The sequence below is a fragment of the Microtus oregoni genome, unplaced genomic scaffold (assembly GCF_018167655.1).
Source record: "Microtus oregoni isolate MIOR12 unplaced genomic scaffold, Mior012 000002F_ref0000024, whole genome shotgun sequence".
Taxonomy (NCBI): Eukaryota; Metazoa; Chordata; class Mammalia; order Rodentia; family Cricetidae; genus Microtus; species Microtus oregoni.
In genome coordinates, this window is record NW_024543061.1 from 64,697,501 (window position 1) to 64,712,146 (window position 14,646).

The following is a 14,646-nucleotide window of genomic DNA, read 5'->3' on the forward strand; positions in this document are numbered from 1 at the left end:
GACCCTGAGCTCCCTGAGGAGAGCTCTCTGAGATCTGCTCCCCTCACACCCACTCATCCTGCAGGACCGGGTCCTAACCTGGAAGACACTGAGCTGAACTGATTAAAGTTAGCTAAAGATCTGGCCGGGAAAGACGGCCCTCCCCGGTCACCAAGGTGTGTTTTATTTGGTTATTTGATGCTGGGATAGAATGACTATAAGCTAAGCACTTGTCCTACCACTGAGTGCCCCCTAACCCCCCCCCCCCCCCCCCGCTTTTGAGATGTAGCCCAGGCTGGCTTCAAAATCTAAACATAGCCAAGGAGGTCTTTGAACTCCTGATTCCTCTCCCTCTGGAGTCTGGGATTCCAGGCACGGACCACCACAGCAGGTTTCTGCAAGTGCCGGGGTTGAACCCAGAGCACTCTGGGTAAATACCCCACCAACTGAGGAGCTGCATAACCCAGAGCACGCTAGGTAAATACCCCACCAACTGAGGAGCTGCATCCCTGCTCTCCTGACTGACCCTTTTGGGGAATGAAGTCTCATGCTTTCTTCTGGTCTGTGTGTTTGTATTTTCAAGACAGTGTTTCTCTGTGTAACAGACCTAGCTGTCCTGCAAATAGCTCTTGTAGACCAGGCTGGCTTTGAACTCACAGAGATCCATCTGCCTCTGCCTCCCAAATGCTGGAATTAAAGGCATATACCACCACTGCCCAGCCCGAAGTCTCATGCTTTCTGGGATGGTCTTCAACTCCTAACCTCAGATGATCCCTATCCTATCAGCTTTCCGGATAGTTTCAACTACATGAATGTGCCACGACGCTCAGATCTACTTCATCTATTTTTTGTTGTGCCCAAGGTTAAGCCCGGGACTTTGTGAATGCCAGTAACCTTTCTGCCACCGAGCTACCCCCAGCCCTCCCAGGCCTGTCTTAATGGGTCGTGAGGAAGCGCTGCCCCGACCTGACATGCTGAAATGGAAGGGTGCTGGGCCGTCTGGTCTCTCTGTCCCCACCGCTTTGACAGACTATGGCTCATGAGTAGCACAAAGGGGGAGGAAATGCGCTCTTGTGCATGTGGAGAACCTGTGGAAGGCTGTCTGGGACCTTTGCCATCCTCGTGCAGGCCACTGCCTGCCTACTGCCTACAGTTTTAAGGGGCTCAGTGACAAGAAAGGGACTCAAAGACTTCCAGAACTCTTCGTTTATGATAAACTGAAGTCACAGCCCTGGGGGAAATGGAGGCAAGGAATATGACAGTGGCCCTCACCTCTCAAACAACCAGAGATACCAGAGGCCAGCTCAGTCTGTGCCATTGGCTCTCCCCACCCCCTCCCCCCAGTATGTGCCCCATAATAATAATAATAAAACCAAGGAGGACACAGCAGAAGAGGGGAGAGCTGATGAGGATATTGGCATAGCTAGGAGGCAAAGTGCTTGTCTAGTGTGCACTAGGCCCTGGGTTCATCCCCAGCATCAGAAACAAAGGGCGTGGGCCTCTGAGGCCAGTGGTGTGATGGAGGTTCAGGGTAAGGTCACCCAGCCTAAAAGGCTCCGGGAGCTTACTCAGAAGAGGCAGGACCTGTCAGGCCTGAAGCGAGGGTAAGATGTACACAGAGCAGAGATCAGCACGGTGCGAGCCTATGGCAGTGACTTTTGGGGGGGTTGGAACTTACTTTCCTGTTTTTCCAGCTTTGGGAGGTAGGGTGGAGGGACAGGTAGGTAAGCTGTCATCTACACATCTGGGAAACCAATTACTGGACTTTGGGTCACCTGTGACTTCTGGCTTTCCCAGAAAAGCCTTGTGAAGGCTGATCATAGTCCCAGCACTCTGGAGCCTGAGGCTGAAGAATTGTCGTGTATTCCAAGTCAGCCAGAGATACACTGTGAGATCCTATCTCAAGGAGAAAGGAAGAAAGGAGGGAGAAGAGGGAAAAGGGAAACCCCACTGAAGGGGGCTAGACAGGTATAGGAAGGGAAATTGCGGCCGGGCGCCTTTAATCCCAGCACTCAGGAAGCAAAGGCAGGGGGATCTCTGTGAGTTCGAGGCCAGCCTGGTCTACAAGAGCTAGTTCCAAGCAAGGCTCCAAAAGCTATAAAAAAAAAAAAAACCCAAAAAAGGAAGGGAAATCGCTGAGCCCAGGAGGGAGACTGAATCTGAGGACCATGTTAGAAGGGCAGGGAGAGAAAGAAAGACTGGGGGAGAGAGGACAAGCAGGGCTGTCCTGAGCAGGGAGAAGACAGGACCCCAGTGACGGACGGGGCAGGATTCCTGGGCCTGCAGGAATGGCTACTGGACCACAGGAGGTCTCCTTTCTCTTTCTGGTGATCCCAGACTCTATCTTCTTCTAGGCTGGGTGACCTCACTCTGAACTCTCCAAACCATTGCCCTGGCCCTCAGTCTCAGGAGAAGCTGACCGGCAGCTTTAAACTGTGCACAGGAAGGCCAAAACTTTTGCTTTAAGTTTGTTTGGACAGCAAGTCTTACCGTGTAATTCTGCTGCCCTGAACTCACTACATAGAAAAGTATGCACACCCCGGCGGACAGGGTTTTCTTGCCTGATCTGAACATGGTTATGTAGACCAGGCCTGGGACCTGTGGTGACCTTCCTGCTTTCTGCCGCCCAAGTGCTGGCATTACAGGTACAAACCAGCACACCTGAGACCGGGGCAGAACTAACAAGTCTAAGACAGGGTTCTTGGCAAACCCAGGGGCCCTGTGGTGAGTTTAGTGACTGCACATGATGTCACCCTTGCTCCCAGGCCTGTCAGGGGTGAGGTGCACCTGCTTGGCAGTGCTTGAACAGAAGCAGAGGAAGTGTCAAAGGGGCAATTTAGACACTTAGGGAGAGGAGTGCTATTTCCTGTGTTTGGGCTGAGAAATGAACTGAGATTACCCCAGAGGTAATTGTCAGCACAAAGACCTGAATTTTGGCCCCTTGGAGAAGGCAGAAAGATGTGAATTGGTAACAGGAGTCACCGAGCAAGCTGTCTGTGGCACATGGGAGAGAGGCAAGGTGGGGGAGCAAAGTGCCGGTGGTGGGCAGACTCTTCCTGTCACTGCTGAATTTGCTGGCAGCAGCGACCTTCCGCATCGCTTTGTCGGCTACAGGCTGGGGAGGATGGCCCCCTCAGGCAGAGCAGGGGGGCCGCGTGGAGGGCTGATCATGAGCTAGCCTCCTGCCCACTTTACTCTTGGCTTTTACTTCCTGCCTGTGACAGAAAATAGCCCTGCCCCTCGCCCTTATCTCAGCTAAGAGCAGCACCCAGCCCAGCTCAGAGGGCAATGGAACAGGTTCCAGAGGTCCTGAGGAGGTAAGGAACAAGGGCCCCAGATGGACAGGGACGCCTCGAGCCACTGGCCTGCTCTGATTTGAGCAGCATGAGGGTGGAAAGCATGGTGCCCCTGGTTCCTCTATGTTGACTGTGGTTTCTCTGGTCCTCCATGCCTGTGGGCCAAGATATTTTTTGCATACATCTGTATGAGCATGTGCTTATGAAGAAACCTGGCTCTCTGTGCTCGTTAAAGATTTTCCCTAAGGCAGGGGCCAGGACCCCTCTTTCTTCTCTGGCCCACGTGGCTCTGCAAGTGTAACAGCCTGTACACAGACACTGATTTGGATGCTAATGTGTGCATGCCTCCGTGTGTCTGTGTATGGAAATGTGTGTCACGGTGTGCCTATGTGACATCAGTGAGTGTCCGTGTCACCAAGCTGTGTAGGCCTCTGTGGCCCCCTCCTAGCCGGAGAAATGAAACATCACTCTTCCTTCTTTTTGGAGGTAACTGCTACTTAGATTTTTTTTCCATCTCCGCCTCCCCCCAGCCTAGCCTCTTCTTCAAGGCAGAATTGGGGAGAGGGTCTGTGCTACTTCTCCCCCACACCTACATCCCTCTTTCCACACTCCTCTTTGGCAGTTTTTCCCATCTTTGCCATCTGGCCTGGCACTGGGCCCTTAACAGCTCCTGAGCCAGGAGCCTGGGCAGAGCTCAGGGAAGGAGGGGAACACGGTAAGGGGCCAGGCAGGGGCCTTAGCAGCTTGGCCTTTCTGTCTGTTGGAAGGGAGATTTTTCACAGAGTCTCCACCATAAAGAAACCCAAGAACTTCTCTTTGAAATAGGGTAATGAGACCATAGCCGTTTCCTTTTTTAAGGGATCCCTTTAAGTAGCTGTTCAAAGATTCTTTCACATTTTGATCTACTTAAGCTTTATAACTTGTTTTAACAGACAGACTTGAAATTCCCAGAAAAGAATGTATTCCTGCACTCAGTATCTAGAATGTTCTTCCTAATTGTAGGAGTTCTTGATTTTACAAGTAAAATGGTAAGATTTTGGTTACAAAATGATAGTTCTTGCTGTTTTGCTTACAAACTGTTACTGAATTTTTGAAATTTTTTCATTTTTGTTAATTTTGTAGTGATTTATTTTATTTTGAGTGCATTGTTGTTTTGCCCACATGTATGTCTGTATGAGGGTGTCAGATACCCCAGAACTGGAGTTATAGACAATTTTAGCTGCCATGTGGGTGCTGAGAATTGAACCTTGGTCCCCTGAAAGAGCAGCCAGTGCTCTTAACCACTAAGCCATCTCTCCAGCCCCACTGATTTTTGAAATGATATATATGCTCGTGTCTATATGTGGGTACGTGCAGGTGCCTGAGGGGACCAGAGGTGTCGGAGTCCCTGGAGCTGGAGTCCCAGGTTGTGAGTCACCCGACAATGAGATCTTGCAAGTGAACCCTGGTCCCCCACAAGAGCGGTCCAAGTCTTCACTTGCCATCTCCCCAGGTCTCTTAGCGAAACTGTAAGGCCTGGGCAGAGACCTGGTGTCCTGTGAGTCAGTAAAGAGCGGAGGCAGAAGCGTGGTAAACAATTTGGTGGTTATAGAAGCACCGAGAATAAGCTAATTGTGGGATGGAAACCATTTTCCTTCCAGGTGGCCAGAGAGATTCACTCAGGGAACGTAGGTGCAGCACTGAAGTGTGTGTTTTAAGAATGTGATCCTCACCCTCAGGCTTTGCCATCTAGTTGGGGAGGGGGGATAAATACACAAAACAGCAGGTGGGTTAAAAGCACTTAAAAGCAGCCAGCTAAAAGGCTTTTCTCTTTTGGAGACCAGGTGTCCCTTTTGGCTCAGGCTGGCCCTGGCTCCTGGGCTCCTCCTGTCTCAGCCTCCTGAGTAGCTGGGACTTCAGGAATGCACCACTGCTCCTTGCTTAAGTGCTTCAGTACTCAGGGGAAGATTGTAAAAAGGCATTTCTGTGTGTGTGTGAAAGAGATGGGTGTGTGCAGCCAGTGTGCTGAGAGGATTCAAAAGGAAGTGGGTATTAAAATGAATACCAATCTGACAAATGAGGAAATGATATGTTACCCATGGGCATAGATTTCATACGGGCAATTATAAAAGACCAGGTAGTCTAAGCAGTACCCATCCACAAACCCTCCTTCATTCTTGTTGGGAGCTGCAATGTACGGTTTTGAACTTTGGAGCTGGGCGGTCCAAGATTTGGGTCCTGCCTTTATTCCTCGGAGACCAGCTTTTGTTTTCTTTCCTATAACAATGAAGACAAACACCTACCTCAAAGAACCGTGGGGAGGACTAGAGACAACATGCTTGGCCTGGCTGCTGGAGTGGCTGATTTCTTCCCGCTCCACTTGTACTGGTGTAGATGCTGAGCTGGCAAAGATGTCAGACTCCTCCTGAAGCTCCTCCTGCTCAGAGCCTAAGGAGAGGGACTAAGAACTAGCTGTCACCGTGTGTGGAGGAATAGCTGAGATGTCTGTGGACCCCGGGTAGCCCAAAGGAAGGGACTTGACCACAGCTGCCCTGCAGAGGAAGACAGAGCCACGAAAGAGGTCACACGGCCTCATGTAAAATGACCAGGTTTATTGGGTAGCAAAGGGGAGGAAGAACATTCCAGGCTGAAGAAATGCCAGCTGCCAAGGCAGAGGCCTGCAAACACAATGTATGTGCAGAAGTTGCTGGCTCACCGTAAGCGGGGCAGAGGGACACGGTCCTTTGCTGTTCAGCGTGCTTGCATCTGACTTGGTACTAGTATCTGTATCTGTGGGGTACTAGTATCTCAGACCTCGTCAGTTGCCAACATTTTTGGAGGCATAAATCCTATACATATTGTCCTATATACCTCAAAGTACCTGTCTCTAACCTCAGGTCAGATACTACATGCCTGTAACCCCAGCACTTGGGAGATGGAAACTGGAGGAGCAGGAGTTCAAAGCCACCCTCGGCTACTTAGTCTTAGAGCAGTCTAGGTCACCTGAGACCCTGTGTCCTCCCCTGCTTCCCCCAAACCAAATCAAACCAAATCTCTAGGTTGCTTATAACCCATGTGATACAATATAAATAGATTTTTATTGTTGTTTTTGTTCCACTTTCTCTTTGCGTGTGTGTGTATGCTCTGAACCCTTCTGCGTTTGTGTTTTGAAAAAGGGTTTCCCTATATAATCCCATATATTATATATTACATAAGCCTTATCTCATTTCCTTATCTCGGCCCAGTCTATTGTCCTGCCTCAGCCTCTGGAATTACAGGCCTGTGCCCACACCCTACTTTAAAAAAAAACATTTAAAGTATATTTATTTTTATTTTGTATGAATGGAGTTTTGGCTGCATGTATGTCTGTGTACCACATGCGTACGGTGCCCATGGAAGCCAGAGAAGGCGTTTGATATCTTGAAACTGGAGTTACATTCGTGAGCTGCACGTGGGTGCTGGGAATTGGTCCTCTTGAAGAGCACCAAATTCTTTTTTTAAAAAGATCTTTGTTTGTTGTTTTGTTTTAGACAGGGTCTTTCTATGTAGCTCTGGCTATCATGAAACATGCTGTGTAGACTGGCCTTGAACTCATGGTGTAGGGTCTTCCTCTAGAGCCCAGGGTGACCTTGAATTTGGGATCTTCCTGCTCTTTGAGAGCTGTGAGTACCACCATCCCAGACCAGTGCTTCCACACTGCACTTTTTGAGGGACTAATGACAAGGGAAAAGTCGTATAAATATTCAAGACAGAAGCTTTTTTTTTTTTTCTGAGATGAGGTCCTGCTGTGTTTCCACGGCTGTTTTTAACCCCCTGTGTTCAAGTGGCAATCCTGCCTCAGCATCCCCAGCAGCTAGATGTGACCTGTTTGGCTGGTTTGAGACAAAGTTTCACTTGGTAACCTAGGCTGAACTCTTGGCAATCTTCCTAAACCCCGGGATTACGAGTGTGAGGAGGATGACCTTGAACTCCGGTTCCTCCTGGCTCAGTCTTCCGAGCACTAGATTGTAGGTGTGTACCATCACATGTGGGTGTACTTAGAGTTTATAAGGCCCTGGGTTCCACCCCTTACCATCACACGCTACAGTGTGGCTGCATGCATGGAAGGATGGATGGAAGAACGAGCAGATCTTGGAAACAGGATGCTACATGAAATAAGCCAGACACTGGGCAAACACTGTATCGCTCCACTCCTGTGAGGTATCTAGAACAGACAATTCAGGGACATAAAGTAGGAAAGAGGGTACCAGAGACCGGGGAAGGGGTGAGGCAGGGAGTATTGCTTTATGAGTATAGCACTGTTGGACATAATAAAAAAAAATTCGTTTCTGGAAATGATTTGTGGTAAGACATATATTAACAGCATGATGTTATACCCTCTTTAAAATAATATTAAGGGATAGCGAAAGGCTCAGCAAGTACTCAGGGTACTTGCTGCTCTTCCAGAGGTCCCAACTTTTGCTCCCAGCACAACTGCCTGTAACTTCAGCCCCAGGAGATCCTGGATTCTGGCCTCCTCTGTCACTGCACTCATATGCACCCCCCCCCACACACACACAAATACACATAATTAAAACAGTAATAACAAGGACTTGGAGAGCCAGGTGGTGCACGCCTTTAATCCTAGTACATGGGAGGCAGAGAGGAAGGAGGATCTCTGTGAGTTCGAGGCCAACTTGGTCTACATAGTGAGTTCCAGACCAGATGGGGTTAAAGAGAGATTCTGTCCCAGGACAGCCAGAGCTACACAGAAAAATCCTGTATAAAACCAAACCAAACCCCAGAGCGATGGCTCAGAGGTTGAAAGCACTTGTCGCTCTTGCAGAGGACTGTGGTTTAGTTACCCCAACCCACATGGCTGCTCACAGCCTCTGCCACTCCAGGTCTAAAGAGCCTGATGAAAAAGTTCTAGCCTCCAAAGACACTGGGCAAACACAAGATTCACATCCGTGCATTGAAGCAGAGTGCTCATAATCATAAAATTTTAAAAAATAACTATTTTTAAATGAAATAAAATGATGTTAGAATCGGGTGCAGTGGGAGACACCTGCATTCCCAGCTGAGGCAGAACACTTCAACCCTGGAACTCAGGCCACACGGCCTGGGCAGCATAGTCAGACCATGGCTCCAGGAAGAGAAGTCAAATAAAATGTAAAAAGTGAAACTGGAGCTAAGGATGGTGGCACACACTTGTAACCCTAGCACTTGGAAGGCTGGGGCAAGAGGCTCAAGAGTTCAAGGCCAGCCTCAACTTCACATCAAGTTTAATGCCAGCTTAGGCTACATGAGACCCTGTCTCAAAAAAAAAAAAGGTAAAGATCAAGTTATATTTATTCTAACACACACACACACCTGGGTATGAGGCAGCGATGGGGAGGTGGCTCCTGTGGCCTCTTGCCTATGAGGGAGGTGGGGCCCTAAGGCCCTATCTTGTTCATTATCTACCTCTCGGCTCTCTGTGGTGCACTAATTGGTTCTCTGGTAGGGAGTGCACCATGGCTTAGTAAGGAGGGCTCACAGTTCTTGGGGCTGCAGTTCTGGACCTGTGGGTTGTGTCTCCTTTGGGGGTAACATATTGTATCCTGCATATGAGATATTTACATTCATAGCAGTAGCAAAATTACAGTTATCAAGTAGCAACGAGATAATGTTATGGTTGGGGGTCGCCACAATGAGGAACTGTATTAAAGGGTTGCAGCATTAGGAAGGCTGAGAACCACTGCCTTGGAGCCTTCCCCCACCTTTCTGACAGGAACGCTAAAGTGCTCTGAATGTGCCTCTGACCAGGGCTGCTGGCAACTGCCTTGCAGTACACGGGTACATTCTTATTCTCATTTTGTAGATGAAGAAATGCAGGGTTAGGCCAGTCAAACTGAATCCAGCTGGTCTCTCTGACCAAAGCCTGCCCACAAGGGACAGGTGAATACAATGGACAGAACTGGGATTGTGCTGGACTTGAGAGTCTGAACTTTATCCCTAGATAGCAGGGCACCAACCCAGCCCCCGGCCCAGAGGAAGTGTGCAGCAACCCTTCTCCCGCTGGTCAGACCTATTCATGCTGTTTGTTGGTAGTCTTCCTCTAATGGACTGTGAAGTAGGTGGGTGGGACAAGGCCTTCATTTTGTTGTTCGCTGCTGGAGCAGGCTGGAACTTTCTAAGGATTCCGTAAGCATTTAAGAGCAGGAGGGAAGGCAGGTTCTAAGAACAGCGATGGAAGCATTTTCATCTTACTTAATGTCCAAACAACGTCTTGAAGTAGAAGGCACTCAGACTCCTTCACAATGCACCCAGATAAGGAAAGTGAAATTCAGAGAGAATGCCGTTTCTGGGGTCACAAAGCAAGGCAAGTGATAAAGCCAGCACTCAAGCATTGCCTGTCTGGGACCGGTGACTGCAGGACCTGGGCGCTATAAAGTCATTCTGGCAGAAGGATGGCGAAGAGCCCTGAGGCTGAGAAAGGACCCAGAGGGGACAGTCCTGTTAGCTAAGTATTTAGAGGACGGTTCTGTCTCTTCTAACTTTATGTTTGCCTTGCCTTCCTATTCCAGGTATCCACTGCTGAAGTTGTGGTACCAAAGGCTTCCAGCCTTGGCCAGTCGTCTGCCCCTGAGGTCATAGACTCCACTCCCATGTCTTGCCTCTGCTTGCTTTGGGACAGACTCTGCATAGCCACCAGGCTACCACCCTGGAGGTGAAAGCCATGCTCGTACCTTAGCATTCCCCATGATGCCTCAGCCTAGTTTCTCTTCCCACTTGGACACGATGTTTGCCAATTCTTCAGCCAATGCCTCTTCTACCAACAGCCCTGTGCCCCAGTGCCGTGACTATCGGGGCACGCATCGTCTGCATATGGTGGTCTACAGCCTGGTGTTGGCGACTGGTCTCCCTCTCAACGCTCTGGCTCTATGGGTCTTCCTGCGTGTGCTGCGCATAAACTCGGTGGTGAGCGTGTACATGTGTAACCTGGCAGCCAGCGACCTGCTCTTCACCCTGTCACTGCCCCTGCGCCTCTCCTACTATGCACGGCACCACTGGCCCTTCCCGGACTTCCTGTGCCAGACATCGGGCGCCATCTTCCAGATGAACATGTACGGCAGCTGTATCTTTCTGATGCTCATCAACGTGGACCGCTACGCGGCCATCGTGCACCCGCTGCGACTGCGCCACCTGCGGCGGCCCCACGTGGCGCGGCGGGTCTGCCTAGGCGTCTGGGCGCTCATCCTGCTGTGCGCAGTGCCCGCCGCCCGCGTGCACAGCCCGTCCTCCTGCAGGTACGAGAACAGCACCGTGAGCCTGTGCTTCGAGAGTTTCAGCGATCAGCTGTGGAAGGGCGGGCTGCTGCCGCTGCTGCTGCTGGCTGAGACCCTGGGTTTTCTGCTGCCCTTGGCGGCTGTCGTCTATTCGTCGGGCCGGGTCTTCTGGACGCTGGCGAGGCCCGACGCCACTCAAAGCCATCGGCGCCAGAAGACCGTGCGCCTCCTGCTGATCAACCTCATCATCTTCCTGCTGTGCTTCGTGCCCTACAACGCCACGCTGGCTGTGTACGGGCTGCTGCGGGCCAACCTGGTGGAATCCAGCCTTGAGGCCCGCGATCAGGTGCGCGGTGTGCTGATGGTAATGGTGCTGCTGGCCGGTGCCAACTGCGTGCTGGATCCGCTGGTGTACTACTTCAGTGCCGAGGGTTTCCGAAACACCCTTCGCAACCTGGGCACCGCGCTCCAGACGAGGCCTCTGGCTACCAATGGGGCTCGAGGGGTGCTCACCGAACCACCCTCAGAAACCACCCAAAACACCGGGCAGGACGCCACCAGTCAGGGGTTACTACAGCCTGGCAATCTGGAAACACACATCACCCAGAGCCCCCAGGATTCAGCCCTCTGAAAGGACACAGCGTCACAGTGTACTCTCAGGCCTCCCTTAGGGTGTACATTTCAGCGAGGTGGGCTGGGGACTTGGACTTTGAAGCAACTGCAGTCCTAATGTGCAGAAGGAGATAAGTGTGTAAGCAAGGACAGGAAAGCCAGAGTGTTGCTGGTGACAGTGTTAGCTCTGGTTTTTATTCAGAGAAAGTCTGCTCCAGTAAGTAGGAAGCCATGTGGTGCGTATGCCCATGGCTAAGAGCTGATACATGGAAGAGAAGCTGGATCTCCTGGATTTAGGTCATCAGTCTGAGAACTGAAGATTCCCTGACCTTGGTGAATCAACTACACAGAAATTCATCCATCTTCAAATACAAAACTCAGGGTTGGTGGTGGGACCTAGAACCCACTGTCTGCACATGCTGGGCCACCTCATTCCCACTGAACCCCATCCCAGCCCTACCTGCTGCCTTCTGTGCTGATGTGAGGGCCATGGGCACCATGCCACCAGTCCCCATGTGGCCTTCTGTGCTGACTTGAGGGCCATGAGTGCCACACCACCTGCACTCACATTCACTTGGCTTCCCTGTGCAGGTGGGAGGCAGAATACACAGGTTTATCTGATATGCACTGACCTCTTTTGTGACCTGAACAGTTTAGACTTGACACCCAGTATGAGGTGGTGGGGCAGAGCAGAGCTATGGGTTGAGTCCCTCTCAAATCCTGGTTCTTTGTCCCTTTCCCGGCACATTTTCTCCTTCTGCCACTCTCTGGGCCTCTTCCATTCTGTGCCTTTAGTATTCAGCCTCATTCCCCCCCCCCCCCCAATAGACTGTGCTGCTGACCTTGAACTGGGTATGTAGTAGAGGCTGGCCTTGAATTCTTTTTTTTTCTTTTGAGACAGGGGTTCTCTCTGTTGCCCTGGCTATCCTGGAACTCAATCTGTAGACCGGGTTGGCCTTGAACTCACAGAGATCTGCTTGCCTCTGTCACCAAAGTGCTGGGATTTAAGTGTGTGCCACTAAAACCAGCTTTGGCCTTAATTTTTTTTTTTGGTCTATTTTATTCGTTTGTTTGTTTTTGTTTTTGAGACAGGGTATCTTTGTGTAGCACTGGCTGTCCTGGAACTCACTCTGCAGATCAGGCTGGCCTCAAACTCACAGAGATCTGCCTGCCTCTGCATCCTTGGATTAATGACATGCATCACCACTGCCAGACTTGGCCTTAAACTCTTGATCCTCCTGCTTCAGCGCTCAGGGCTGGGATTATATGTAGGTACACCATGCTCAGCTGTAGTCAATATTTTATGGAATTTTTATTTGAGGAAGGCTCTCTCTACACAACCCCCACTCTGCTTCACCCCCTCCTCACTCGTTCTCTCCATACCCTGTCCCTCTCCCTTTCCCTTCCTCCCCCTCTTCCTTGACCCTTCATCTTCCCTCCCTCTCTTCTTTTCTCCTCTCCCTCTCTTTTCCCCTCCCCCTGCTCTGCTCTCCTCCCCTCTCCTCACTTCTCTCCTCTCATTCCTCTCTCCCTCCCTAAGTCTTAACCTTTTTTTTTTTTTTTTTTTTTTTGGTTTTTCAAGACAGGGTTTCTCTGTAGCTTTGGAGCCTGTCCTGGAACTAGCTCTGTAGACCAGGCTGGTCTCGAACTCACAGAGATCCGCCTGCCTCTGCTTCCCGAGTGCTGGGATTAAAGGCGTGCGCCACCATCGCCTGGCTAGTCTTAACATTTTTTTTTTTTTTTTTTTTTTTTTTAGTTTTTCCGAGACAGGGTTTCTCTGTAGCTTTGGAGCCTGTCCTGGCACTAGCTCTTGTAGACCAGGCTGGCCTCGAACTCACAGAGATCCACCTGCCTCTGCCTCCCAAGTGCTGGGATTAAAGGCGTGCGCCACCACCGCCCGGCAGTCTTAACATTTTTTAAATCAAGCATCAGTCCTCAAACTGTTGGGTCTCCAATCCCTTTATGCAAAAATTGAGAGACCAGAGAGCTTTTGTTTTTTCTTTTTTCTTATGTTTTTGAAACATGTTAAACGTGTTAAACAATACAGAGGGACATACTCCATTTAGCCAAGAGCAGTGATGAAATCACGTTTCATAAACCTTCTGGAAGCTTCTGTATAAACTGGGGTGAGAACCAGCATTAGAAGAACAGGGGACATGTTAGTGTTACAAACATAGTTTTGACCTCAAGGACTTCTTCAGAAAGCTCTGGATCACACTTTGACATCACTTGCTCTGAAGTATTAGAGTTCACATCTAACTTCCTCTAAAATGTTGTTTTTTTGACTCTGGGATGAGGGCATTGATTAGCTAATTGCTAATTGTGGTTCTTAAGAAGGTGGGGAGTGAGGGTTGGAGGTCGGATGTACAGCCAGACACACAAATGCAGGGCCAGGGTGGAGCATTTCTGAGGAAGGAAAAGACATAGTGTTCAGCAGGAGAGAAGACTGTACAGGGAAGTAAGGGGGACAGGAACACAGGAAGAGCTCTCAGCAAGCAGAGCCTGCCTTTACAGCAAGCAGGCGGCCAGCAAAATGGTTTTCTTCCCTCTTTACCCAAGTAGCAGTTGGTTTGCTGGGAAGGTTGCAGAGTTGGTTCTGCGACAGTTTTAGATCCTGACATTGAGAACTGTGGTCACATATGTGTCCTTTACGCACTGTGACCCTGTGTCTCCCACTACAGAGAGATTTCCCAAGAGCTTCTGTTTCAGTTACGATTTGGGCCTTTTGTGTCTTTACAAGGGTTTCGGTTGGTGATTCACAAGGGTAAGATGACCTCTGGTGGCCAAACCAGGGAACTAACCTCGCTTCCTCAATGATAGGCTAGTATTAGTCCAGGTGGATGGGAGTCCCACCAGGCCCTTACCACCAGCTGCTCTACAGAGGCCCGCTGTTAACATCTGTCCCTTGCTCCTCTGGATTCACGCCCCTTTAACCCCAGCACTGGGGCAGCAGAGATGGGCACCTCTCTGTGAGTTTCAGGCCAGCCTCATCTACATAAAAAGAGTTCCAGACAGTCAGGGCTACATAAAGACCCTGTCTGAAAGAGAGGAAGAAAGAATGAAAAAAGAAAGAAAGAAGCGGAGACAGGAAGCTCAGGAGTTTTAGGTTGTTCTCAACTCTGGGATACATAAGACTGTCTCAAAACAAAACAAACAAACAAACAAAAAACCCCACAAAGTTTCCAGCTGCGCTGTGGGGGCCTATGCCTCTGAGTCTTAGTCTGGTGTGCATGCCTATAACCCCAGCTCTGTGGATACTGAGGCTGGAGAAGCATGCATTTGAGGCCTGCAAGTCACTAGGTGTGATCTCTAGCACTATAAAGCTAAATCAAGAGCAAATACATTGACAATATGAGTACTTTCATATTCAGGTACTGAGCAGACTCTAGAGTAATTAAAACAGCATGCATCACCCCATGGACCGTGTAACTTATTCCAGTGTTTGTATGCATTCCCTCTCTTCTTCCATCTCCCAGGTAGAATGTAAGCTCCCTGGCCGGGGAGCAAGGATTTGGTTGGTTGGTTCATTG

At 50.0% G+C, this 14,646-nt stretch overlaps 1 protein-coding gene across 1 annotated transcript in view; it reads left to right on the forward strand.

Moving 5' to 3' along the window:
* Lpar5 (lysophosphatidic acid receptor 5) overlaps positions 1 to 12,244 on the forward strand; it is a 12,764-nt gene extending 520 nt beyond the window's left edge. Inside the window, exon 2 of the mRNA XM_041641410.1 lies at positions 9,803 to 12,244. Coding sequence (XP_041497344.1) covers positions 9,978 to 11,135 — 1,158 coding nt within the window. The 5' untranslated portion in view covers positions 9,803 to 9,977 and the 3' untranslated portion in view covers positions 11,136 to 12,244. The remainder of the gene's footprint in view (positions 1 to 9,802) is intronic.
* Positions 12,245 to 14,646: the final 2,402 nt, after the last annotated feature.